The sequence below is a fragment of the Gavialis gangeticus genome, unplaced genomic scaffold, assembly GCF_001723915.1.
Source record: "Gavialis gangeticus isolate Ggan-Ray unplaced genomic scaffold, GavGan_comp1, whole genome shotgun sequence".
Lineage (NCBI taxonomy): Eukaryota > Metazoa > Chordata > Crocodylia > Gavialidae > Gavialis > Gavialis gangeticus.
Window position 1 is genome coordinate 9581317 of NW_017728993.1, and position 25494 is coordinate 9606810.

General features: G+C 45.4%; 1 protein-coding gene across 2 annotated transcripts in view; it reads left to right on the forward strand.

Annotated features, from left to right (window-relative positions):
• Positions 1 to 5207: 5207 nt before the first annotated feature.
• TM2D1 (TM2 domain containing 1) overlaps positions 5208 to 25494 on the forward strand; it is a 70856-nt gene continuing 50569 nt past the window's right edge. For both annotated transcript variants that reach the window (XM_019501198.1, XM_019501197.1), the window contains exons 1-4: positions 5208 to 5356; positions 5526 to 5599; positions 8362 to 8470; positions 16678 to 16769. In XM_019501198.1, coding sequence (XP_019356743.1) covers positions 5232 to 5356; positions 5526 to 5599; positions 8362 to 8470; positions 16678 to 16769 — 400 coding nt within the window. In that variant the 5' untranslated portion in view covers positions 5208 to 5231. The remainder of the gene's footprint in view (positions 5357 to 5525; positions 5600 to 8361; positions 8471 to 16677; positions 16770 to 25494) is intronic.

Here is a 25494-nt window from a genome sequence, read left to right on the forward strand (position 1 = left end):
TTCCCCGGGCCCGTGCTCCCGGCCTCCGCGTCGCGCACAACTTCGGAGCCGCAACTTGGCGGCGGCCCCGAGACTCCGGGCGCCCGGTTTAGTCTTGAACCAACAATAAAATGACATGATTTGTTGGGGGGGTTTAAAGGAAGCGTCGGAAATTGGTGGTCACAGATCTTCAGGCTGTGGCAAACCAGTGGCCAGCAAGGATCATATAAGCTGTATATGGGTCCTATATATATTCATATGCACACACATGCCTGTATACACACAAACACACGTGGATGTATACACACGTATGTACATATACAGGCATACCGCAGAGATACTGCGGGTTCGGTTCCAGACCACCGCAATAAAGCGAGTCACATGAATGTTTTGGTTTCCCAGTGCATATAAAAGTTATGTTTACACTATACTGTAGTCTATTAAGTGTGCAATTGCATTATGTCTAAAAAACAATGTACGTACCTTAATTAAAAAATCCTTTATTGCTAAAAAATGCTAACCATCATTTGAGCCGTCAGCGAGTCGTAATCTTTTTGCTGGTGGAGGGTCTTGCCTCGATTTGTAAAAAACGCAATATCTGCGAAGCACAATAAAGAGAAGTGCAATAAAACGAGGTATGCCTGTACATGCATACACATGTACACACACACATATACACACACACACACAAAAGAACTCATTTTTTCACATTCCCAAAGCATAGGCAGCGGTTCCCAATGGGGTGCCCATGAGCGCCATGGCACCCCGCAAGGTTTATTCCGGTGCCCATGCACGTTTTCATGATCAGTAAAAACCATTATTCCAACAAAAAATTCTGTCACTGCCGACTGAACTCAAAACAGCAACGCTTCAAAAAAATGTTCACAGGCTGTATGCACCAGCCACCAAAATGAGACTGCGTCACTCAGACTGACGCTGTGATAGAGTGGCGCTTAGTACACCCTCCCCAAACAGAACAAGGCGCGCGCACATATCCTGGATCCGAAATTCTAAACTTTAATATTCATGTTTATGCCCCTGCTTTTTCTTTTAAATTTGAATATGCCCTTAGGCACATAAACATTGGGAACCCCTGGCATAAACTTTAAGAACAACACCAAAAAGCATAAAAGTTGGCAACGCTGAGCTGCACACAGCTGCTTGGAACTTGACAAACTCCGCATGGATAAATCTGGTCCTCTCCTGCCTTAAATGTGCAAGCCCTGACACTACGGCTATAGGGAGAGGGCTTTTAAACACATTGGTGAGCAGTGCCCCACAAACTCACTCGGCTTTTGCTGGAGTATTGACAGTATCGATACTCTGTTTAAACTGAAAAATGCTGAAATCTAATTCGATCTATAGCCAACAAACACTTGTATCCAGGTATTTGTATCCATGGCATACAAATACCATCCACTGAGTGTCAATGGTCCCTTCCATTCTGTTCCAAATGCAAGATTCCCAAATCTGCTATATATGTTATTTATGGTTCAGAAATTATCAAGACTTGATCTCTATCGAAGTGGGGGAGTTTCTGCTTTCATAATCCTTCTCTGGGCAGCTGAGAAGAAAAATGATGTACCCAAAAAGTCTTGATGTTTCTGTATTTTCTTTTTAGTGACCAGTTTTCAGAAGGACCGAGCATGCACAACTCCAGTTGAAGCCCGCAAGAGCTGCGGTTCCCCACACTTCTGAAAAGTAGGTGTTAGCCTGTTTTGTTGTATACTTAAGTTGCAGATACCAAGTCAATACCCTGAGAGCAAACTGCCTGTTTTACATCAGCTGCTTCTGTTTTCCCAGTTCAGTGTGTAGTGCATCTCATGTGATCCTCTCAAGCAGAGAGAGAGGACTTTGAAGACTTTAGAACGGACGCCTGCATCAAAAATATGAATCAACACTTTTTTTCCAACTGTTTTTCTCACATTTCTGTTTTATTTGTTCAACCTTTGGAAAGTGTACTGAACGCTTATAAACAATATGTCATATCCTCCTCTTCCAATTTATGATACTTGGTTCAGGTTCCAAGTGCCTAATTTCCCACTCCCATGCCTGAGCTTGGGAATTAATGTAGTGCTTATGAAAACTGCCAGTCGGCTAAACAGAGGTGAATACTGAGGTCTGTTGTTTATCCAGCCAAGATGCAGCATGGGCAGGAGCACAACTGAGTTAGTTACTTTTCATTCTAATGCGCCTTGGTCTTACCCTTGGAATACGAGGTGCATTATGAGGTGTATTCTCCCTTTGGCTTTTCCTTTACAACTGCCGACAGGATTGTCAATTTTACTTGCAGACTTTCTCCATTAGGCAGTAGACCTCCAGTTTATTTCACAAGAACCTCCAAAGAGCCATTAGAGAGCAGCCATTTGGGGGGACATTACCAAGCTAGACTAGAATGACAGGGATGAATAATATTTCACATCATGGTGCCAATTCCTTCAGCCATCCATTTCTCACAGGCCCATGTCTTTATTATTAGCTTGTCAGATATGGGTGATGTGGGATATTAGTTGGTACGTTCATCTGAAAGAATAAAGAAAAATGAGACCAACGGCTATGCACCCAAAGAGCTTTCAGAGCCTCCGAGTGAAACAGAATTCCTGATTTACTCTCTTAAACAGCTGGAGTTTTGCTCTTGATGTAAATTAAATAAACCTGAAAGAGGACAAGGGAGGTCATACAGTGCTACTGTTTGGTCACATATGTTACATGTCTCAACCTTTTTGGAGTCGAGGTACCCCTTCTTAGACTTGAGACATCCCTTGAAAAATGCCAGATCTTAATTTTCACTTTTTTTAACTGCAGAAAAACACTAGAACAATTCTTGTGTTGCAAGAACAGAAAGACAACAGGTCAGAATATTTTGAACACTCTTGATTCCTATGTGAAAACTCTAGTTTTATCTTGTGAATCATACTTGCACACCTAACAACGCTAACATTGTGTGGCAACCCACAGCATCCTTGAATGGATCTCAAGGCACCCCAGGGTGTCATAGAATCATAGAACTGGAGGACCGGAAGGGACCTGTAAGATCATCAAGTCTGGTCCCCTGCTGTGGACAGGAAGTTATTGGGCTCAGATGAGCTCAACAAGGCACTCGTCCAGCCTCTTGAACACCTCCAGGAATGGCAATTGCACCACCTCTGCTGGTAGTGTGCTCCAGATTGTGGTGACCCTTACAAAGAAAAAGGTTTTTCTTATGTCCAGCCTAAATTTACCCTTTATTAGCTAATGCCCATTGGTCCTCATCTGCCCTTGAGGTGCGTTCCTGAAGAGTTGCTCCCCTAGATTTTGATGGTCCCCCCTGACCTACTCCTGATGTCATGGTACCTTGGTTGAGAATCACAGTTCTAGTTACTTCTGTTCAGGATCACAAAGTCACAGTTAATATAGGGCTTATCTACTGTGGGTATTTTTGCACAGATGAGTAAGAAAACAGAATTGTAACAAACCAAACCAGTACAAATAAGCTTCTGTAAAACTTAGGGAAATGTAGTCACAGGCAGCTACTAGAAATCTTCAGGATGACCTAATGCTAAACCTCTGGGATTTGATCCTGCTGGAAATTGGAACATGTAGTTTCAGAAATGTAATGTCGCTAGCAGTCAAGTAGTTAAAAAAAGCTTAAATCAGTTTTGTAAGTGTTAAACCTGTAAAGCATTTTGGCCATCCTGGATTGGACATAATTACACTGTGGAAACCATTTTGAAGGCCTAGTCTCTACTACAGGGTTGCTGCTGATGCTGTATCTTGGGTGGGCAACACGGGTCCCCTGTTTTAAACACAGCATACACTGGTGGTTCCCAGTCTCTGGTACTCGTACTACCAGTGGTATGCAGACAATCTGTCAGTGGACACATTAAGTTAACAGATTTAATATCACTACTTTATATGACAAAAGTTTTCTGGAGGTTAAGGAAGGTTGATCTGAAAAATTTGCTGGTGATACTTAAGCTTGTAGTGTTGCAAATCGGTGGTGCATAATCTGTCAGAGTTTGGGAACTGCTGCACTAATAGAAGTTCCTTAACTGCTGCAAGTCACACCTCCTCCCCTGAACAGCAGAAGCTGCTAGCAGAGCTGTGTCTGCACTAGCAGAGCTACGTCAGTGAAAGGGGTGATTCTTTTACACCCTCATCCGACACCGCTCTGCCAATAGTGTGTTGTCATATAGACAAACTTGCGCATTTGTTCGTGTGCTTCACATTTCTTAAAGTTCCTCATATGGGAAAAACCAGGCTGGTATTAATGCATTTATCTGTCAGCTATGGTGATCAGAAATTAGATTACTAAGGATTTCTTTGATGTTCTGAAAAGAATTTCACACCTTTGTGAATGACACTTGGCTGCAGGAACAAGAAGGTCCACCTTGTGGGTAATGCCTGACCTCTCCTTGCATTAAAATGTACAGCCTTTGTCCAGCTAAAATAAGGATTTTGATTCAGATGAACCCCTCATCCCACAAGACAACCACGTTTGGTTTAAAGCAGTGTTTTGCAACCGCTGGGCCATCAGACATGAGCAGGTGTGCCACAAATCTTAGCTGTGGCAATGAGCTACAGTAGGTATGAGGATGGGGAATGCCTTAACAAGTGCGCCACGGAAATTATTTTTATTAACATAAGCTTGCCTCGGGCTGGGAAAGGTTAGCAAACACTGGTCTAGAGAAATTTGCAAAACAGGTACCAATCTACTCAAATCCTTTAAAAAAAATGACATTTCACCATAACTAGCGTTGGATTTTTCTTTTTCTTGTCACTCTTTCTTTCTGCCTTGTCTTTTCCACACTTTGGGGATCCGCTTTCCCAGTGCAGGTGAATCTTCTACACGTGATGCGCATATAAGCACATTTCAGAAGAAAATGTACTAACCCCCCAAAACACTCCCACATTTCCCCCCTCTTTATCCTGAAGAGAAAAGGGCTTTCCCCTCCCCCTGTCCCAACCCTCTCCTTTTTCAGCCTCTCCTCTATCCCTCCAGCCCCTCCCTCCCCGCCTCCCACAATGCAGCGGGACGAGCAGGCGGGGCCAGGATTCCCACCGAAGCCTTGCAGCTGCTCTGCCAGTAGTAGAGCGGCGCCCATCTTTACTAAGGGCAGCCCGGTTTCTAGGCGCAGGGGGGCAGCCATCTTGAGAAAACGCCCGAGTCGCCTTCGGCACCATTGGTCATAGTGGCGTGGCGGCCATCTTGGCTAGGGGCAAAGCCTCGATCCTGACCCAGTTTAGCGTCAGCTGACCGGTGCGTTTCCACCATGGCCGCCCGGCAGCGGAGGTGGGGGTCGGCGGGCCGGCTCCTCGGCCTGCTGTGGCTGGCTTGTGTCACGACGCGGGCCGTCGAGCCGCCGCCGCCCAAGTGCGACGAGCTGAGGATGGGGCAATATCCTCTGCAGCCTGGTCCCGCGGGCATCAGCCCCGGCCTTCTTTGGGCCCCAGGGCCCCTCCTCAGGGCAGGGGCAGGGGATGGGAAGAGGGGGCGCCGCCGGGGTGGTGGGCTCTGATTCTAAACCAAAAAAAAAGCAACCCCGGCTTTCCTTAATGCCTTGCACATATATCTGCGAAGATCCCAAAATAGACAGTGGCACTCAGGAACCCATGAACTGCACGAACCACACGGCTTACGGTAAGGCTGGCGAGCGGTTCAAGAGCGTCTGCGCAGTCGTGTACCTGCCCTGGTTTCACTGTTGCAGACTCCTAGAGCGCACATTGCTTTTACAGGTGGGCGAGGTTCCTCGGGTCAATCAGAGGTCTCTTGCCATCTGCTTTTATAGGGGATCCTGGAGATGTAGGGGTTGAAGGGACTTCTAGAGGTCCCCCAGCACTGTGCTTCTCTGCCTGTGGGTTGTGACCCCTCTGTGTCGCCAGAGTATATGAAAGAAGATGTGAATATGCTTTGAAAATGGATTGTCAGACTTTAAAAATGTATTTTTCTTTCCAGGAGAAAAAAATAGGGAAATTGTGGGTTTTCCCTTGCAGGGTGGCAGAGCTCCACACGTGCACACCACCTGCCCCGCACACCTGGGGCCGGGGGGGGGGGGCAGTGGATCAGGTGCAAGGGGGACTGGGTTGCAGGACTGGACGCAGGTGTGGGTGAACTAGGCAGCTGCCAGGGGCCCAGACAGAAAGGGGGCCCAAAAATGGTGGTGATGATGATAACAATATCATCATCATCACATGATTATTATTATTATTGCTACTACTATTATTATCATAATCTAATAATAGTGATAACAATATCATCTTATTCTCATCGTCATCATATAATATATCCTTATTATCATTGTCATCTAATAATAATATCATAATTATATTATTATCTATTAATAACAATATTATTATTATTATTATTATTATTATTATCATCATCATTATCTCCTGCAAAAGGGGGCCGGATGCTAAAAGTTCTCCCAGGGCCACTGGGAGTCTAGGTATGGTGCTGCTGGGTCGGGACTGGCCATCACTGTTTACAAATGGGTCCTGGTACAAAAAAGATTGAAAACTGTTGATCTAGTCCAACCTTCTGCCTGAGGCAGGATTATCCCTATCCAGACATGTTTCTTTGGTTTAGCTTTTACCTTTTTATAATGATGATGAAAACAAGTGACACCTGCTCTGTTATGTCTAATGCATGTTTACTGGAAGAGAAGAGTGCCTTTGAAGAATTCTTCCTTTCTACAGGTCACTTCTTGCATGTCCAAGGCAGGCAAGGTTAGGTTATCTCTGTGTTGAACTTCAACACACTCACCTCACTACTCACCTAACTGCCAAAAGGTGAAACCTTAACTTTGTCTTTCAACTCACTTGTGTTAGATCTGGGTGGTGTTCTCAGACGGTGACGTTAACAGCCTGTGACAGCAGTAATGTGGCAGATAATATAAAAATGTTCTATGAGTATTCAAAGTTAAAACTGAATATACGTGGTTACAGTAGCTGTCCTTGTAACCTTTATATTCAGTCTTGTACTACTTTTTAATAAGTTGCTCAGATAGCCAAAAGAATGGGATTTTCAAAACCCCCTAACCAGGAATTAAACTTTATACTGTAATCAAGATCCAGCAAGCATTCTTCTGTAGCAAAGAACTCAAAGACCACAAGTCAAAATGTTTTTAACACTATAAAGTCCTATTGGGAAACTCTAGGTTTCTCTTATGAATCATGTTTGCACACCAAATTGTATTAATACTTTACGGCACCCTGTAGCACCCTGGTTGAAAATTGCTGGATTCTCTCTTCACATCTATGTTGACCTTTGAAGGATCTCTCTACACCCTGGTTGAGAATCACTGCTCTAAAATACATCTTAGGCCCAAACCTACAAATACTTAAATATATATTTAATTTCAAGCATATGAGTACCAGTATTCTCATTTAAGTTGCAGGACTAGAGCATTTTGAATAATAATTTGCAACTTTTATGATCTTATTACATTTCTGTTGATTACATTCCCTGTGAGCCTCAAAAGTCCACTTTACATTCTGTGCTTTATTTCGAACACATGCACAAGCACACACAGCCATTTTGGAAAACCTGTCCTACATTACTGGAGGGAGCTCACTACACAGTCATGCAGAACTCAAATGGGTATAATTATATTGAAATCTACCTTTACCTCAACTAACTCTTGAAGCGGTAGCTGCGTGAATCTAACAAATCTGCTATTGATAGGCATTCCAGTCTGTGTTAAAAAAAAATCTAGCTGTTTGTGGACAGTCTTAAAAGACAAACAAAAACAAAGGATAACTATGTGGTGTAGTGTATTTTTTTTTCTCCACCACCTACCTGCTGGTGCCTATATTTCTCCTGAAAAATTAGTGAGGGAAATAGTTCCTTCCCTGTATCTGTCTAGCTGATGTAATATAGAATTAAAAGAGAAAAAAACCAAAATGTTGCCTGGTAAAGGGTTGATGTTGGTATTATTGTGGCTTATTCTCCAAAGGTGTTTTGAGAGAGAAAGTGAGTGGGAGAACAAGAGTCTAAACTCGTGCCTCTGCCTGGTTTCAGAATGAACTAGTCAGATAACACTAGAGCAGTTAGAGTGTGTTACCATTCTGTGTATTTTGAGACACATTATTCAAGTTGCTTGGTATCCCTCAGTAGAACCAAAACCCTAAAAACCTGAAAAATACAATGGAATAATAATTGTGGGGCCTCAGTTTGGTGGCTTAATAGTTACTGTAACAAAAAAGACAACTTGATATCGATAACAGATTTAAAAGACTTGACTAGTCACACCCTTCTATGTTTTTTTTTCTTATATTCTCTATCTTCATTTTAGTGTGTATAGGACTTGACTTGATTGTTTGCTTAGCTATACATTTGTAACATGCTGATATACATTACAATGCATGGCCTGTTGTTGCTTAAATACAGTTTTTTGTCCTCAGTTCAGTGTCTTCCAGCACCAAATATTACTTGTAAGGATCACAGTGGCATAGAAAAAATCTTTACTGGAAAGGAAGTTGGATTTTACAAGCCTATTGAATGCCGTAATGTGTAAGTAAATGATTGTGCTTTGCAATACATTAGTCCCTGTTTCCATGCTTAGTTTTTTTAAAATGGTACAGCGTGTGTTGCCTGGGGAATGGGGAAATGAATTTATATTTAATACTGTAAGTTAGAAGAATTGGTCACCAGAAACACTGTGTACAAATGTTACATTAACTAGCATGTTCTTACAACATTGTATAGCTTAATGGTAAAAATATAAATCCTATGAGCAAAGCTGGTTTTGAGCTGCACATTTTGTATTCTGTCCTGATGTTGTATATGAGTCTTTGGTTCTGGTAGTAGTTGCTGTGTGCCAGGAGACTGTCAGCAAAGGTCTGTTGACAAAAAATTGAGTGCTTCCCCACTCAAAGCTCTTGTGTGGCAGCAGAACCCCCTGGCAGCTGGCAGAAGGCATGTGTAGACACTATCTTGCCTTCCACAGCTGCAGCAGTCCCTTCAGCAGCTGGTTGCTTTTCCACATTGTGGCAGCACAGCTGCTGCAGTGGAAGCGACTGTGCATGCAGTGTGATGTCAGTGTAGCTGGTCTCTGCTGCTAGACTCAGATAAGTGTGGACAAAGTGTCCTAGGTATGGAAAATGAATGGTGAACTGAACCCTGTTGTAGTTTAATTCAGGGCTGTTTGTCCTGAGTTTTTTTGCACCGAAACAGTTATTTACACAGCAGCTTGACTGGCCTTCCTTTCTCCAGTCTTTGTGAGAAGGTATTTAGCAGAATTTGCAGATTCCTTGGAATCTGACAGGCCTGACCCTTAGCTTCTGCTATGACCTCAAACTTGCAACCTCTGGGCTGTCAACCATGCACCCTAGCACTCAGCTTGAATGGCAGTTATTGAATGGAATTAGCCAGGAATGTTGGGACAAAGTATTATTTCAGATGCTTCACAGGTACCTAAAGTGGGACAGTGAGGGTATATATGTACAAGATCCCAAAATAAAATTATTCATTCTGGAGTACAGGGTCATCTGTTTTTAGCCTGAATTTAGAGGAACAGTATTCACTCTTTTTTTTTGGTATGAGCTGATGTTTACAAAACAGTTACATTTATTACAGGACTCAATAGTGTTTTTTAAATGTAAACAAATTAAATTGGCTGAAACTTAGTCTATATTAGAAAGTGCCTTCAGCAGAAGCATGTCAGGTGGGAGCAGAAAAGCTCATACCCTGTATCCAACATAATCTGCAGCTCTCTCAGACTAGAAACAAACTTTGGGTGTACCCCAGGTGTGTTTCTCCTGGGATTTTACATAAAAACAGGCACAGAGTAGTCATTTACACATACAATGGCAGTTAACTCAAATTAGACCCCCCCCACACACACATTTTCAGGTGGGAAGGAGAGTTATTTTGGTAATTTGCAGGTAGAATTAAAGTGGGACAATGGGTTTGTACCTTGTAGGATGTCTTTTTTTTAATCTCATTGTGAGCACACCTCTGTTCACAGAGGCTGTTTTGCAAGCAGAGCAATGTTCAATCTATAGGGCTTTGCTGCCCTAGTGCTGTCCCCTTTGTTTAAGTGGCAAGAGCCTCACAAAGTAGACCCAGTCTTAGTTCTTCATTCAGATCATGGGCAGTGCAGACCATTAAGCCTGGATTAAATCAGTTGCAGCACTTAAAAACCTACCAGTAAAGTTAAGGGAATTCCTGTCTGTTTTCTCCTTTATTGGGAAGTTGCAAGTCTTTTGTAGATAAAATAGAATCTTGAAGTCACAGCTCCAGCAATCCTAGCTGAACCTCACCTGCTGTGCTAATCGGGAAGCCAGTTAACTTTAATTTAATACTCTTAGTAGTCAATAGTTTGCTTACCTCGGCAAGCTCTGTATCATTCAACCAGTTTTATGACTTTTTTTTCTTTACTTACCATCTCAAACTGTCTAAGCTCAGCACACTCAAAGCTAACATAGCCAGCATTAACTGCCACCTAAGCAAATTTTGGTCACTGCTTTCTCCAGAGAGTATAGCTTTTCAGCCACATCTTCCAAGAACAAGAAAAATATCAAACTTAATGTGCTGAAGTTTCCTTCCTTCCTCCCTCACTGTAACAAAGCAATTCCTAGGTTTATTTTCACCTCATTATATTTTTCTGGCTAATATTGTATGTAGCAGCTTGCTTGTTAAACTTTTATTTGCTTCATGACTAGACTAAGTTCAAGGAACAAAACCATGCATTTGTCATAGAATCATAGAAAATTAGGATTGGAAGGGACCTCTGGAGGTCATCTAGTTCAACCTTCTGTTCAAAGCACAGTGGCCACAAACTCCTAGAAGACTGTTTCAGACTCGACATTAGGAATTAACTTCTTCACAGTTAGGGTGTCCAGACTGTGGGATAAGCTCCCTCCACAGGTGGTGTAACCACCTACCCTGGAGATCTTCAGGAGGAGACTGGACAGTCACCTTGCTGGGGTCACCTGACCCCAGTTGTCATTCTGGCCTGGTACAGGGGGCTGGACCTGATGATCTTTTAAGGTCCCTTCCAGCCCCTTACAATCTATGAAAGCAGGACCATCCCCAACTAGATCATCGCAGCCAAAGCTTTGTCTAGCTGAGTTTTGAAAACCTCCAAAATGGAGCTTCCACCACCTCTCTGGGTAACCTGTTCCAGTGTTTTACTACCCTCCTAGTGAGAAAATTCTTTTTGAAATCTAACCTAAACTTCCCTTGCTGCAACTTGAGACTGTTGGTCCTTGTTCTGTCATCTGCCGCCACTGAGAACAGTCTAGTAGTATTGCCAGCCCAACTGTGCCAAAAGTCATGAGACGAACTTTTAAAAAAATCAGGAGAGAGGCATGTAAATCATGAGATACTATTTTTGAAGCGTGTGTGTGGGAGGTGTTATTTGTGAAGGTGTGGGGGGGCTGTGGGCATGTATGTGGGGTTTGGAGCCTGTGGGGGGAGGGTGCCCATACACCCTGGCAGGATGTGGGGTACTGTGGCTCAGGAGTGAGATGCAGCAGGGCTGGGGGGGTTGTGGCTTGGGAGTGAGGAGCAGACACAGACAGCACCCAGCTGGTAGGTGGAGAGGAAGGGGCCAGGGGTTGGGGAGGCTGAGGGAGGGAGTGGGGCAGGAGCAGTGGCTGGGATGAATGGGGCCCCAGGTCTGGGGCGAGTTGTCCAGAGGTGCGGAGGGGGGGTGGGGGAGAGCAGTGCAGCTCCCTGCAGGAGTACACACACCCCGGGGAGGCATGGAGGATACATGCCCCCCATGGGGCAGAGGCAGGCTACCTGCTGTGGGGTCAGGGCTCTGTGCCCTCCTGCCTTTGCCCCAGGGGCTCAACCTTGTGATGCCATTGCTGCTTGCTGGGTGGGCAGGGGATGCAGGGTGTGCTGGCCGTGCAGCGTGTCCCCTGCCTACCCAGCGGCAGGAAGCACACAGGCATCACATGGCTGAGCTCCCCGGGGAAAAGCAGCAGGGCACAGAGCCCCAGGTCCTTGGCAGGCAGCCCACCTCTGCCCTGCCAGGAGTACATGCCCCCATGCCTTCCCTGGAGGTGCATGCTGCTGTGAGGAGCTGCACCCCCTGCACCTCTGGACAACCCGCCCCAGCACTGGGGCCACATTCACCCCAGCCCCTGCCCCACTCCCTCCCTCACAGTAGGGGCCTCAATCTCCCCCCTTCTCCACCTCCTGGCCTGTTCCCCTCCACAGACTTACCAGCTGGGAAAATCTGGAGATCTGAGGGTTTGATTGGAAGATCAAGAGTTGGAGTTATTTTTACTTAGAAATCCTGAGTCTCGCAGTGGTTTTGTGACAGTTGGCATTACTGGCTTAGCTCCATCCTCTTTGGAACCTCCCTCCATGTAGTTAAAAGCTAGTATTAAATCCCCTCTCAGTCTTGTCTTCTCCAAACTAAATACGCCCAGTTCCCTCAGCCTCTCCTTGTAAGTCATGTTCCCTAGCCCCCTCACTGATTTTGTTCTGCTCTGCTGGACTCTCCAATTTGTTCACATCCTTTCTGTAGTGGGGGCCCCAAAACTGAACCCAGTACTCCAGATGTGGCCTTACAGTCCCTGTGAACTGGCTCTCACTTGGTAAGGAAGAAGCTGTGGCACCTCAAAAAGACTTGCTCCATCTTTACAATCCAATGTCTCTTCACAAGAAAATAAACAGCTTCCAGTTGCATCATTGCAAACTGTTGTACGTTTCAGCACTGGTTACCAGTAAAGTTCTGCTATCATTCCCTTGAGAAACTATTAGCAGACTTATTTACCCTTTTAAAAAGTAAAAACTAAGCTTAATATTCCTAAGTACTCATACATGTAATAAAAACATGTAATAAGTTAGTCTGTGTATAGGTAGTTCTAATGAATGCATGCATAGTCAGAATTTTTATTGGCCTTTTGTATGGGTTCTAAGTTAAGGTTACCATATTTTAAATTCCAAAAAAGAGGACACCTGTCCAAAAAAGAGGACACTTGTCAGGGGGGAAGGTATCTGATTGTGGGGGGGTCAGTCATATGCCACCCTGCCGCAGCCCGGCCAGTGCCACTCATTCCCAACCGACAGCCCCCCATCCCTGCCAGTGCCCTCCACTCCTGACCAGCAGTCTGTTCTGCCCCCCCAGTGCCCCTCACTCCCAACCTGCCAGGCTCCTCCTCCTCAGTCCTGCAGCCTCCTCCTGTCCCACCCAAGCAAGGCCACTGGCTTGCTGCCACCAAAGGGCCCCCCTTGCCCTGCTGCAACTTTGGTGCCCAGACACCTTCCCCCAGTGCCAACAGGCACCTGCCCCCCCTCACACACCCATTCCCCACCCCTGGCAGTCCCCATGCCCTGGCCCTCCAACCCCTGCTGCCCATAGACTTACCTACATTCAGCTGCTGGGGCTGCTCCCACCACCCTGCCTGACTGCATGCTGGCCAAATGGTATGTGTGCACACACATGTGGCACCCCCTGCCTCCAGTTGCCTACCCTCTGCCTCCAGCAGTGGTAGCCTTAGGGTTGTTGGGGCCCTAGGCAAGAGAGTCATTTGGGGATACTCAGAGGCTTAATTTTGATGACCTATGAGCAAGTTGGACGTTTTCAATTTCAGTTACACTTTGCCCTACCTATGAAACTGCAATGAAAGTATCTTAATACAATATTACTAATACAAATATTCATTGTAATTAATTTTTACTTTATAAAGTGTGGAGCCCCAAGCGGTTGCCTGGTTTGCCCTTCCCTAAGGCTGCTACTGCCTCCCATCACCCTCCCCCCACTTCTCCCCAAGCAGCTCCTTGTTGGGGGGAGCCAGGAAATGCCAGGAAAAAACACTGATGCTAAGCAGAGCAAAATCCTGGACACTTAATCATATTATAAAAAGCCACCTGGACAGACATCGGAGGATCCAAAAGGAGGGCATGTCCGGGGAAAACCTGGACATACAGTAACCTTATGTAATTCCATTTCAAATTGTTACCACAGTATTCTCCCATTTGATAATATATTAGGAAACATACCCATCATTCAGTGGTTCTTTGAGTGCCTTGCTGAGTTATATTAGAGAACTTAAGCATTGTCTACCAGAATTATATACAACTTAAAACGAGAAAAACTTTTAAGAAATAACCTTTTCTCAAATTAAGTTTGTACTGATGTTTAATATTTATGTGGCATTTTTCACTTTTTCATTTCTGTGAAAAGAGCACACTAATCCAAGGCAGGGGCCTTTTTCCCCTGTGTTGAATGAAGAAAAAAGTCTTGGATTTGAGTAAATATGATATTTACAGAAAACCATTAGGAAGAGCAGCTTAATTATGACCTACTGTAATAGTCTTGCATTTTTTTTTTACTTGAACAAATGAGTAAGACTAAAAGAAGGAAAAACGTAACATTTCCTATGGCATTAACATGTTTCCATTTTGTAGCAAATATTTCTCCTCCTCTTCCCTCCGATTTCATTCTTATGTGGTACAAGTGGTATTACCTGCTTATATACCTGTAGCCTTAAGGATTTATGCTCTCTTTCAAAATATTAAATTACATAGAAGCTGCAAATTCATTAGACCAATGAACCCATCTGGAATGGGTATTAACATGGAGGTAATTTTGTGTTCCTACATACAAACTTTTATATTGAAATTGCCTTTGTGCATTAGTGTCTGTTTGGTTGTTGACACTTCAAATTGATTAACATAACTAGAGGTTTTATCTTAGCTTTTTAAATGAAACCATTAGCATTCTTCACTACTGAAAGGAAACTGTTTTCAAGACAATGATTTGTTATTTTTCACTGTGCTCAGGAAGGCCCAGTTTGTTCCATAGTATTTATACACAGAATAGCACTGAAGTAACAGTCGCAGTTTAATCACTTAATGTCGCCATTAGGTTTTAAAGTCAATATATCCAGATAATAAGCAAAATTGTAAATCTCTGTTTGGCATAAGAAATGCTTTATTGCAGGTGTTTGGATTCCTACATGTCTGCCGCCTTTGAGAAATCATTTTATTCAGCTGTTATCTAAGGGCTTGTTTTGGCCATTTTCACTAATTGGATGCATTGCCAAGTGTCAACATCAGAATAGTGGATTGGTGCATACTTTTACAGTTCTAGTCACACTCTGGTCTGTTCCTCCTTTCTATGGCTAACTGCTCCCAAGTGCAGCCACCAGTGGCTTTAGGATTGTTAAAAGCATTTGTAGCCATTTGTCCTTACGTCACTGATTTAGCACTGAGCATAGGTAGGGACCTACCAAATTTGAGGAGGCTACCTCTAGTTTTGGGAGCAGAACGCAGGGCCTGGCAGCCATTTTGTGGGTGGGGCCCCCATGATAGACAGCCCTCAGAGCCAATCAGCAGCAAGAGGTGGGGGTGACAGCCATCTTGCCAGCATGCCACCCTCCCCCTTCCCTGGTGGGCTGCTGCAGCGCCCTTAAGACTGCTGGCTCCTTCTGGGGAGCTAAGATTTTATTTTCTATACATTTTTTTGGTCCCCCTTCTCCCCCCCCCCTGGATTTTGCAGGCAATACAGGTTTTGGAAAATCCATGAAATCACAATTTCAGTAGGTCCCTAGGCATAGGTCAGTAGTGCCTGAAAGGTGCCAGCATCAAGATGTCCATACCACAGATCCCAACAGTAATTGGCACTCTCTTGACCACCTCAGAAGAGGGGGTAAAGACCTGTTGTGTGCACTAATTGTGAATACTAGCTAAGTATGGAAAGCCCCTGGTGGAAGGTGCTCTCACTGTCGTATTTTACTCAAAGTGCTGTAAGTTAGAGCACGTTCCAACCAAACAGATGTGCTGGTCGGTGGAGGGAGCTCGGTGCCTGCCTGCACTGGCCAAGGTCAGCGGACAGGAGGTGCTCCCACGTGCCTCCCAGGAGGCTGCAGGAGAACTGTGCTGCACCCCTCCTCCCCCACCAGCTGGTGATGGTCAGCAGTGGGCAGGGGCAGAGGGCAAGGGGAAAGGGAACCCCCCACTGCAGGGTCTCCGCTACAGTCTGCTAGCTGGGGTCTTGAGGGGGAGGCTCCTTCCACTTGGCCCCGTTTGCAGTGCAAGGAATTGCCTGTCCGGGCTGCCCCTCCTGCAATTGCTGGTGCTACTGCCAAGAAGCTTGGGCAGGGGGGAAAGGTCCCCCACCACAGGGACCCAGCTCAGCCCCTCCCACCTCCCCAAAGACCCCAAATAGCAAGCTGTGAGAGCCCTTGCGGCAGGGGAGTTCTCTTTCCCCTGTCCCAGCTTCTTTACAGCAGCAGCTTAGCCTCACATTTTGCTGCACTGGGAATTGGGGCCCAAGGGGGTGGCAGGGGAAAGCCCTGTGTGGACTCAGGGTGACCCCCACAATCCAGCAAACTGTGCGGAGGGCCCTTGCAGCAGGGGGCTCACCCCCCCCACTCCTTCCCTCCAGCCACAGTTCCTGACAGAGCAAAAAGCTGCAGCTGCCAGGTCACTCAGGGAGCGGGGCTGAATGGAGCCCCTTGCCCGGACCTGGCCCTTTCCTGCTTCGTCCCCCCACCGTCAGCAAGCTGTGGGGTGGCACTCATGGCAGGAAGGGCTCTGTGTTAGAGTGGACATGTACATGGATAGTATTGCTATGTTGAAGTTTCTATGTTAACTTTTGGAAGTAAACTAAAATTGTTAAACTAAACAACACAAGTTTCATCTTGCATAAACAGAAACTGGCAATAGTACATAATTTCTAATTAAATTACTCAGAAAATGCACAGGTTAATATCTTGTTTCAACTATGGCTTTTCTTTCCTGTTTCTTGGCAGAAATGGATACTCGTATAAAGTGGCAGTTGCTTTGTCTTTATTTCTTGGGTGGCTGGGAGCAGACAGATTTTATCTAGGCTATCCTGCTTTAGGTAAGCTTGTTTTTTCTGGATTTGCTTTTAAATAAAAGCTAGTTCTATATTACTGCAATTTACATATATACTTGTGTCTGAAGTACTGACCTGTCAATGTATTCAAATTTACAACTGTATTTTTGATTTCACTTCAAAAGCAAAGCAGTATATAGATCAGCCTCCTAGTGTCAGTGTGTTAGCCATTTAAATGGACACAGAGTCAAACAGATTGTTATTTTAAGTCAGGGCTTTCCAATTTCAAAGCAGCTAGGGACCACGTGTCCTAAAGGCCATGCCAGTAGGGGCCCTACACTGCAAGGGCAGCAGTAAGATGTACCATGACCCCCAAGACTGCACACCCAGACTCCTCCATCGTTGCACTGTATGGGTGAGTGCTCCCTCCACTGCACCCTACCTCCCCTTCCTCTCCCTGTGGGCTCCTGTGTGGCATTGCACCATGAAGGTGCTCCAAGCTACTAGCTCCCCCAACACTGTGGGCTGCTCCACATCATTTTGTACTGTGCTATCCCCCAAGGCAGGGGCATGCAGCAGAAGCCAAGGGAAGAAGGGGGAGCCCTGAGACCCAGCTGCTATTACAGCTAGAGGAATAAGGGTAGGGGAGTCCAAGGGTTGCCTATTAACCCCTCAGTTCCTCAGTTGGACAGCCCCTTTTTAAGTGAGTATAACTCCTTTTAAAACAAGCAGCAGCAAAGAGGTACTGTGGTTAACTAGGGGGTGTGTTAGCCAATTTGATTTGGTACCATTTCCTTGGGCAAATCACTTCATTTTTCTGAACCTCAAATGGTTATGAAACTCTGAGATCTAATGAGAGAAGCTGTATTTAATATTAATATAATTATATAAGATTTGAACTGGTTTATCCTATCACTGAATTATAATCTTGTCACTCATTTGGGTAATATCTGTCGATTTCTGGCCAGATAGTTCAAATAAGTTTTTAAAATTCTATGTGTTCTCTTTATTAAAAAAAAAAAAGAAAAAGTAGATGTGAAATCAGACATTCCAGTAGGAACCTAAACTGGCCGACTTCCTGTAGTAAACAGATGAATTGTGTACCATATGAAGTCCATTGTACAGTAACTATTTCACCATTATAATTTATAAAATATAATACTTAAACTAAAAGATATGCAGTGTAGGAAGATATTTTTGACGGTGTAGCAGGGCACCAGGGTGCCTGCTACTGGCGGTGGTAATATGGGCCAAACTGCCAATCACCAGGGCAGCTCAGGTGCGGGTTGCTGGAGCAACCAGGTTGGTCACGTGACCAGAAGGGGGCAGGGCTGGGCCCTTATAAACAGCCAGGCCAGAGCCTGGCTGGCAGTTCCCTTCTGGCAACCTGAGGGGTAAGAGCTCTGCGGGAGAGCTAAGCCAAGCAGTGCAGCCTGAGCACCCAGAGGGCTGCATGATGGTCAGGGTGAAGAGAGGCCTGACCAGGAGGCTGTGGGCCAGAGAGCCAGGTGGGCCTGGATTTTGTTGCAGCTGGTAGGCTTACTGTTTTGTTATAGCTGGTAGGCTTATTGTTTTGTTATTGCCAGTAGGCCTATTGTTTTGTTACAGCCGGGTGGGCTTATGGTTCTGTTGTGTATATTGACCGGAGGACTGGGTGAGGCTGTAGGGGAGTGAGGAGGCCTCACAGGAGATCCCCAGTAGTCCGGGGGTTTCCTGGGTGCCCTGTGCGGGCACCGAGCAGCGCCAGGATGGCGTGCCAGCTTGGCACCGGTGCAGTGCGTGGGGTTGAGACCCCAGCCCGAGAGGGCAGTACTCAGCCCAGTGAGGGCATAGGACCCCGAGAAGGGTCAGGGGCCCAGGCACGGCTGCGTGCCACCTGAGCCCCGGCGCTGGTGAAAGCCCGAGACAGGGCTGGCGCGTAGACTCAGCGGGAGCCAAGGGCGTGCGTAGCGCAGGAATAGGCTCAGCGGGAGCCAAGGGCGTGCATAGCGCAGGAATAGGCTCAGCGGGAGCCAAGGGCGCGTGTAGCGCGGAAGCAGGCTCAGCGGAGAGAGCCAAGGGCGCAAGAGCACGGGAACAGGCTCCGAGAGAGCCAAGGGCGCAAGAGGCGCAGACACAGGCCCCAGCAAGGGCAAGAGCGCGGGAAGTGCGTGGCATAGGCCCAAGGGGGGGCCAGCCTGCAAGAGTAGCCCGGGGAGGGCTAGTATAAGATTGGGGCGGCACCGGTTTGGTATAGATGCCCCGGGGAAGGGCGAGCACGCAGTTAAGGGTCCCGGAGAGGGGCAGGCGTGCGAGTGAAGCCTGGAGAGGGGCGGACGTACGGATCGGGGCCAGGAGGAGAAGAGCGCGCGAACAGGAGCCCGGAGAGGGCAGGGCGTGCGGGTAAAGGCCCGGAGAGGGCATAGATCGGAGGCACAAAAACGTCCGGAACAGCTGCGAGGCTTGGGGTGTGCTAAAGGGGAGGTAGGAGGCATGTGTAGCCCATAAGGCTAGGGTGCACCAGGTCACCCATAGAAATTAGGAGACCAAAGGCAGCCTCCCATATTAAACTCTATAAGATCAAAGACGTGGCGGGCAAGAATCTGAGGGTGCTGAGTCTCCTAATTTGGCACGGCAGGGGACACTAGCAGGCACACGGCTGCTCCTAGGCCCCACCCCGTGACAGACTGAATTGTGATGTTCTGTAATTTAGTGAATACTATGTGGTTATTGAGATATTTACTGGGTGAAGGTATTGGTTTAATTTTGGGATGGTTTTCCTTGCAGTAGGAAGAGAGAGACTGATTTAAAATAAACTTATCTGGGGAGGCCAGATTGATACAAAAACACCTGCTGAGCTGCTTAACTACTTCGGACATGCTTAAGCCACCACCCCAGAGGACAGGTCATTAGGTAACAGACAAATGCAGACTGTTTTAAAATACTTATTCCGCTAAATCCTGTGTTCTTACTCTTAAAATAAACACAGCACTGATTTTAAGATGGCTTTTGGTCTGAATACTAGTGGTCACAAAGCCCCAAAAAGAACACCACAGATGCCAAACCCAGTTCAGCCTGGTGGATGGGGACAATTTAAACCCCGAATATTATAGCCTAGGGCCTGGTTTGAGTGGGGGAACTGCAGTAATCCACACGAGATGTAGAAGCACTAGACCTGATAACTGACTTCAGATACCAAAAGGAGGTTCATCTGTAACCATAGCAATATCTTATCTAAATATCTATTTTAAATGTTTTAAAAAACAGTGTTTAATGTCTGAATGATAACTGTGAATCTGCCATTAACAGGCTTGATAGATTCTACTGTTTTGTTAGCTGTTCTTTGTATGTAATTTTCTTAATTAGTATATTAACTCTAATCACTTTCAGATACTACTTTTTATCAAGCTATATTATTGACTTAATAATTTTCTTTTGTGTAGATTTGTAATATGCAACTGAATATTTATTGTGTTTTTATCTTTACCAAGAATTTAAATAATTGTCTTTGGATAAAACTCTAGACGTTCTTAAATTAGTGTCATGATTAATTTAACTTTTAAGAGTTTCTTTCAGTAATTTCAGTTTATTATGCCCCAGCTTATAGTTTATATTTTTAATTTACAATTGATTCAAGCTTCTCTCACAATATTCAAGGCAGTTTGAAGTTTTTGTTCTCCACTTGTATAGTGAAAGTGAAATGTTGATTGGTGAATCTACATGATCAAGTCTTAATTTTTTCTAGCACAAAATAAATAAGTTTTACAGTAAGTACCAAGGGATCTAATCCTGGTTCTTCCTGGGGCGGTGCTGACTATCTTTGGTGATTCTTTTGAAGCTGGGACTATAATGAAGTTACACAAGGTAATAACTATGCTAAATAGCATTTTCAGGATTTGATCCACAGGGTGAAGAAAGGTGACTTTGGTTTCTAAAGTATCCAGGCATCCTATTATGTTAGAACTACTGTCTCATATATTAAAGAATTGTTCGCTTATGTTTAACTCTAGATAATATGATGTAATTGGTAGAGAAGCTAAGTATACTAGTGCCACTTCAACTGCCTCTTAAACGCAAAGTCTTGTTTTTCTAATAATGTTCTCTGTCCTTATGGAGAGTTCTGTGTTAACATCTGTGGTCTCTTTTCTGAGATTCTATAATTAGCATACTTATTTTCCCATCTGTTGCATAAAAAGATTAAATCCTCTAAGATTCCTTTTTTGGAATCAGTTGATAACTCAAGATGTCCATTTTCCATGGTACCAATGCTTCAAGTTGTTTCCTTTTTATCTGTTGGACTTAGAATAAGAATGTGCAATATTTTTAGGTTTCAGACACTTGTATTAAAGGCTTTGCGTACAGAAGGCTTAACTTCTGTATTTCTTGCACTTAAATTGGTGGAGAACAGTGAAGCAGACAGAAAAATCGGTAAATTAATTTTGTATCTTATTGTCAAAAATTTATTGCTTGAGACACCTGCACTATGGCTAACAAATAGAACTATCTGAAACCTTGCAGGTTATTTTTAAGAGGTGACTTGTAAAGCAACAGGCTTCCTTAACCGTGGAAAGAAATCGCCCTTTTTTAAGAGCATGGACTGGTTTGGGGCCTGGATCAGGTCCATAGGCCTACCTCACATGCCAGAGCCAGCATGCAGAGCCAGTTTGATGCAGGTGCCACATGCAGTGTGCGCCCTGGACTGGCCCCACGTACTGCTTTTAGCATACATGCCACCTCTAGCCCTGTGCACTGCATGTAGCATGCACTGACCTTGGCCCTTGCTTGGTACATGGGCTGGTTCTGGACGGGTGCCACGCACAGTGCACAAGCTGGTCTGGTAGGTATGCTGCATGTGGCACCTGCATTGGTTCAGTCCTGTGGGCTGGCTCCAGTGTGCAAGGCTGGTTTGTGGGCCTGATCTGGACCAGACCCAGATCCCGCATGAAGGGGTTGTACATCATCAAGCATGTAGCCAAGACTGGTCTCGCACACTATGTAGCACACTGGGTCCAGGTCCCATGCTGTGTGAAGTCTGTGCCAGATGGGCTCTGCATGCAGCGCACTGGGCTGGGTTAATGTGTGTTGCATACAGCATACCGGTCCGATACGTAACAGGCCACACTGCAGGCCAGATCTTTGACCCTGGGGTCAAATGGGGAAGTCATCTACTTGGCTATTTAAAAAAAACAACCACCAACCAACTTGTGCCAGCCTAAGCCTTAATAGTTCAGAAACTCTTTTTCCATGACTTATTGAAAACTGAATCATTGTCATATGTACTACAATATTTAGACTTCTAACTTAGGTCTAAAAAAATAGTTATTGACTGCACAACCACTTATTAGTTCCTGATAGAATCATAGAAAATAAGGGTTGGAAGGAAGCTCAGGAGATCTAGTCCAACTGCCTGCTCAAAGCAGGACCAGCCCTAATTATCATCCCAGTCAAGGCAATGTCTAGGCAGGTCTTAAAAACCTCCAAGGATGGAGATTCCACAGCCTGTCTGGGTAACCTGTTCCAGTGCTTTACTATCTTCCCAGCGATAAAGCTTTTCCTAATATCTAACCTAAACTTCCCTTGCTGCAACCTGGAACCGTTGCTCCTTGTTCTGTCATCTGCTTCCACTGAGAACAGTCCAGCTCCATCCTCTTTGGAACAACCCTTCAGGTAGTTACGGGATGCTATTAAATCTTCTCTGTCTTCTCTTCACCAGACTGAATAAGCCCAGTTTCCTCCACCTCTCCTCAAAAGTCATGTGCCCCAGCTCCCAAACCACTTTTGTTGCCATCCACTGGAATCTCTCCAATTTGTCTATGTCCTTTCTGTAGTGAGGGTCCCAAAACTGGGCACAGTACTCCAGATGTGGCCTCACCAGTGCTGAAAAGAGGGGAATAATCACTTCCCTTGATATGCTGGCAATGCTCTTACTAATACAGCTCTGTATGCTATTAGCCTTCTTGGCAACAAGAGCACCCTGTTGCCTCATATTTAGCTGATTGTCCACTGTAACTCCCAGGTCCTCTTCTGCAGAGCTGCTGCTTAGCCAGTCAGCCTGTACCAGTGTGTGGAATTCCTGTGTTCTAAGTGCAGGACTTTGCCCTTGTAGTTATTGAACCTCATGAGATTTTTTTTTTTGGTTCAATCCTCTAATTCATCAAGGTTTCTCTGAATCCCAGCCCTACCCTCCAGTGTATCCACTACCTCCCCCAGCTTGGCATCATCTGCAGACTTGCTGAGTGTACACTCCATCCCATCTCAAGATGATGTAGTAGGAAGGACACATCATATAGTCCAGACTTTTAGTCCCAATCAATAATCTTGCCTTTTCTGAGTCACTAAAGGCTCGGTGCTCTTAGTTACCCTCTGCAAGGTGAAAAAAATTATGCTTAATATGGGACATGTCCCATGCCTAGTAAGTATTTCAAACATACTAATGGTGGTGTTGGTGCGCCACTGATCTGAAAACATGGATTAAGGGACAGTCAATGAAAGGCAGCGGACTTAAAACTGGTAAATACGTATATGATGCACAGTTATGCTCTGGAATTCCTTTCAGCAAAATGCCATTAAGGCCAGGAGGGCAGCAGGATTCAAACAAGAATCTGATACATGGATAGTAGAGACAGTTATCACAGAAAGGATTTTTAAAATATAGGATATACAGGCTTTACTACTCGGGAAATTAGCTATCCTCTAGAGATGGTGGTTGCCTGTAAGTAAAGGTATTTGATTTATCTGCTCAGTATGGCACTTTCTATGAATGTTAAACCTGTGGATACCTTTTCATATGCTCATATATTTCTGGAAGCTTGTTGGTCTAACAACATTAACATGCAGCTTCAAATAAGTAATCCTTCCTTCTCATGTTAGGGACCGTGTGCTAACTTCCTATTTCAGTCTTTTCTTTCCTTTTTTTTTTTTTTAAAAAAAACCTTCAAAAACAGTGGTTGACAACTTTTAAGGCTGCAGACCAGATGGGCCTAGTTTGGGTCAGCAGGTAGGAGGCTGGGTGGTAGGACTTACCTGCTGTGCCACTTTTCCCTGCTGGGATAGGGGAAGCGACTACTGCCAGAGCCCCCACTTCCATGGGCTGGATGTGGCCATGGGCCATAGGTTGCTGATCCCTGTTCAAAATAACATATAGTCACATGCACACACATCCTTTCCCTTCCTCTCCCTGGCCCTCCCACCTCGCCTTTGGTGTAGCGGTATAATTTATGACAAACACCACAGTCGGACACTATAGCATTGCATCTATTCCACAAGTATCTTGAATCTTCCAGAGTTCTAAGAATCCCCGAAATATCCCATTCAAATGCTTCATATAGCAATTAAAAATGAACACTAATTCAAAATTTTGAGCTCCAATGCAACAGTCCATACTCCAACTCTGATATTTTCCCTTACTTAAGATGGATTTATTTTTACGAGGCTGGGTTGGGTTTTTTTGTTTTAATGAATAAAGGTTCAGATCTCTATATTATTGGAACTTAGAGCTGTTTCTGTACAAAATTTCAAGTTTGATCAGCGAATGAACTGGTGCATGAGTTACCAAAAACAGCTTTGATATTCAGAATAGATTGAAGATTACCATGTTTGGGTTCATTAAGGGCAGGTCCTGTCAGACCAACCTTCTACAATCAGGTGACAAAATCACTGGATGCAGGTGTCACAGTGGGTGTAGTCTTTCTGGATTTCAGGATGGCCTTTGACACTGTCTCCCACCACATTCTCATTAAAAAGCTAGGCGACTGTGGCATTGATGCCTACAGTCAGATGGGTTGCAAATTGGCTGAGGGGCCACACCCAGAGAGTGGTGGTGGATGGGTCATATTCGACCTGGAGGGATGTGGGCAGTGGGGGTCCCCCAGGGCTCGGTCCTTGGGCCCACACTGTTTAATCTCTCTATTAGCGACTTGGACAAGGGGGTGAAAAGCACCCTGTTCAAATTTGCTGATGACACCAAGATCTGGGGCAAGGTGGGCACAGTAGAAGGGAGGGACAGAATACAGCTGGACCTGGACACATTACAGGGGTGGGCGAATGAGAATAGGATGGGATTCAATACTGACAAGTGCAGGGTGCTGCACTTGGGCAGTAAGAACCAGCAGCATACCTACAGGCTGGGGAACTCCCTTCTTGAAAGCACAGTGGCAGAAAGAGATCTTGGGAGTCACGATCGATTCCAAAATGAACAGGGGCTGCTGATGTGAGGCCATGGTCAGTAAGGCCAACCGCACTTTGTCATGGATCCACAGATGGATTACAAGCAGGGCCAAGGAGGTGATCCTCCCCCTCTATGCGACACTGGTCAGGCCGCAGCTGGAGTACTGCATCCAGTTCTGGGCACCGCGTTTCAAGAGGGATGTGGACAGCATGGAGAAGGTCCAGAGGAGGGCCACTCACATAATCCGGGGACAGCAGGGCAGGCCCTATGAGGAGAGGCTACTGGACCTTAACCTGTTCAGCCTTCACAAGAGAAGGCTGAGAGAGGACCTGGTGGCCATCTACAAACTTACCAGGGGGGACCAGCAGGGAATGGGAGAGACCCCGTTCACCCGAGCACCTCCCAGAGTAGCAAGAAATAACGGCCGTAAGTTGTTTGAGAGTAGGTTCAGGCTGGACATTAGAAGACACTATTTCACAGTCAGGGTGGCTAGGATCCGGAACCAACTTCTAAGGGAAGTGGTGCTGGCTCCTACCTTGGGGGTCTTTAAGAGGAGGCTAGACAGTTACCTAGCTGGGGTCATATGAGCCCAGTATTCTTTCCTATCCAGGGCAGGGGGTTGGA